Consider the following 616-nt stretch of genomic DNA (forward strand, 5'->3'; position numbering starts at 1 on the left):
ATGCGTGAAAACGCTTGTCTGCTTTTCTCAACATATGTCTCTCTCTCTATGCCTTTCTCATCAAAAAAAGAATCTATTGCTCGCTTTCTTTTGCGTCTTCTCAAGCCACTCTCTCCCTATCCTTGTGCGTTTTCTCGAGTTGTAAACACTTGCTCGTGTTGCACGGTTTGCCCACGGTGCCCATAGTGCTTTGCCAGCACTCGTGAGATGGAGCGCGTTGCTGATGATGTGCAGCGTGCGCATCAAAGTTTACTCCCTACTGAAACGTACCGGATTAGTGGCAACAAAGGGCTCCAGCTTCTCGACGCATTGGCGTACGATCCACTGGCGCTGGCGCTGTGCTCTCTGTCCGGCAGAGCTTCCTTTGCCGTGGCTGCGGTGTCGCCTAGTGCGCGTCTGTATAGCGAGCTTCTCTTTGGCGCCATCGGCAACAGCAACCCGACGGTCGATCTCTCTGGGAACCGCGTTTTCCACACAGTCGAGTACGGGCGAGTACCCTATGATTTGCGCCAGGTGCTTTACTTTTCCGGCTGGTGGCTAAAGAAGAGCGCTCTCCCCTTGAAGGCCAAGGGCGCCTCTGCCATGTACACGCTGCTTGCCGCCCCTGCGGACGTCT

The 616-nt window shown here is 54.7% G+C and overlaps 1 protein-coding gene across 1 annotated transcript; it reads left to right on the forward strand.

The window, feature by feature from the left end:
* On the forward strand, positions 1-186 carry LDBPK_292990 (hypothetical protein; the record flags this gene model as incomplete). Its single annotated transcript, XM_003862668.1, has 1 exon — positions 1-186. The coding sequence occupies one exon, from the start codon at positions 1-3 to the stop codon at positions 184-186; it is 186 nt and encodes a 61-aa protein (XP_003862716.1).
* Between the last annotated feature and the right edge of the window lie 430 nt (positions 187-616).

The sequence above is a fragment of the Leishmania donovani genome, chromosome 29, assembly GCF_000227135.1.
Source record: "Leishmania donovani BPK282A1 complete genome, chromosome 29".
In the NCBI taxonomy this organism is placed as follows: Eukaryota; Euglenozoa; class Kinetoplastea; order Trypanosomatida; family Trypanosomatidae; genus Leishmania; species Leishmania donovani.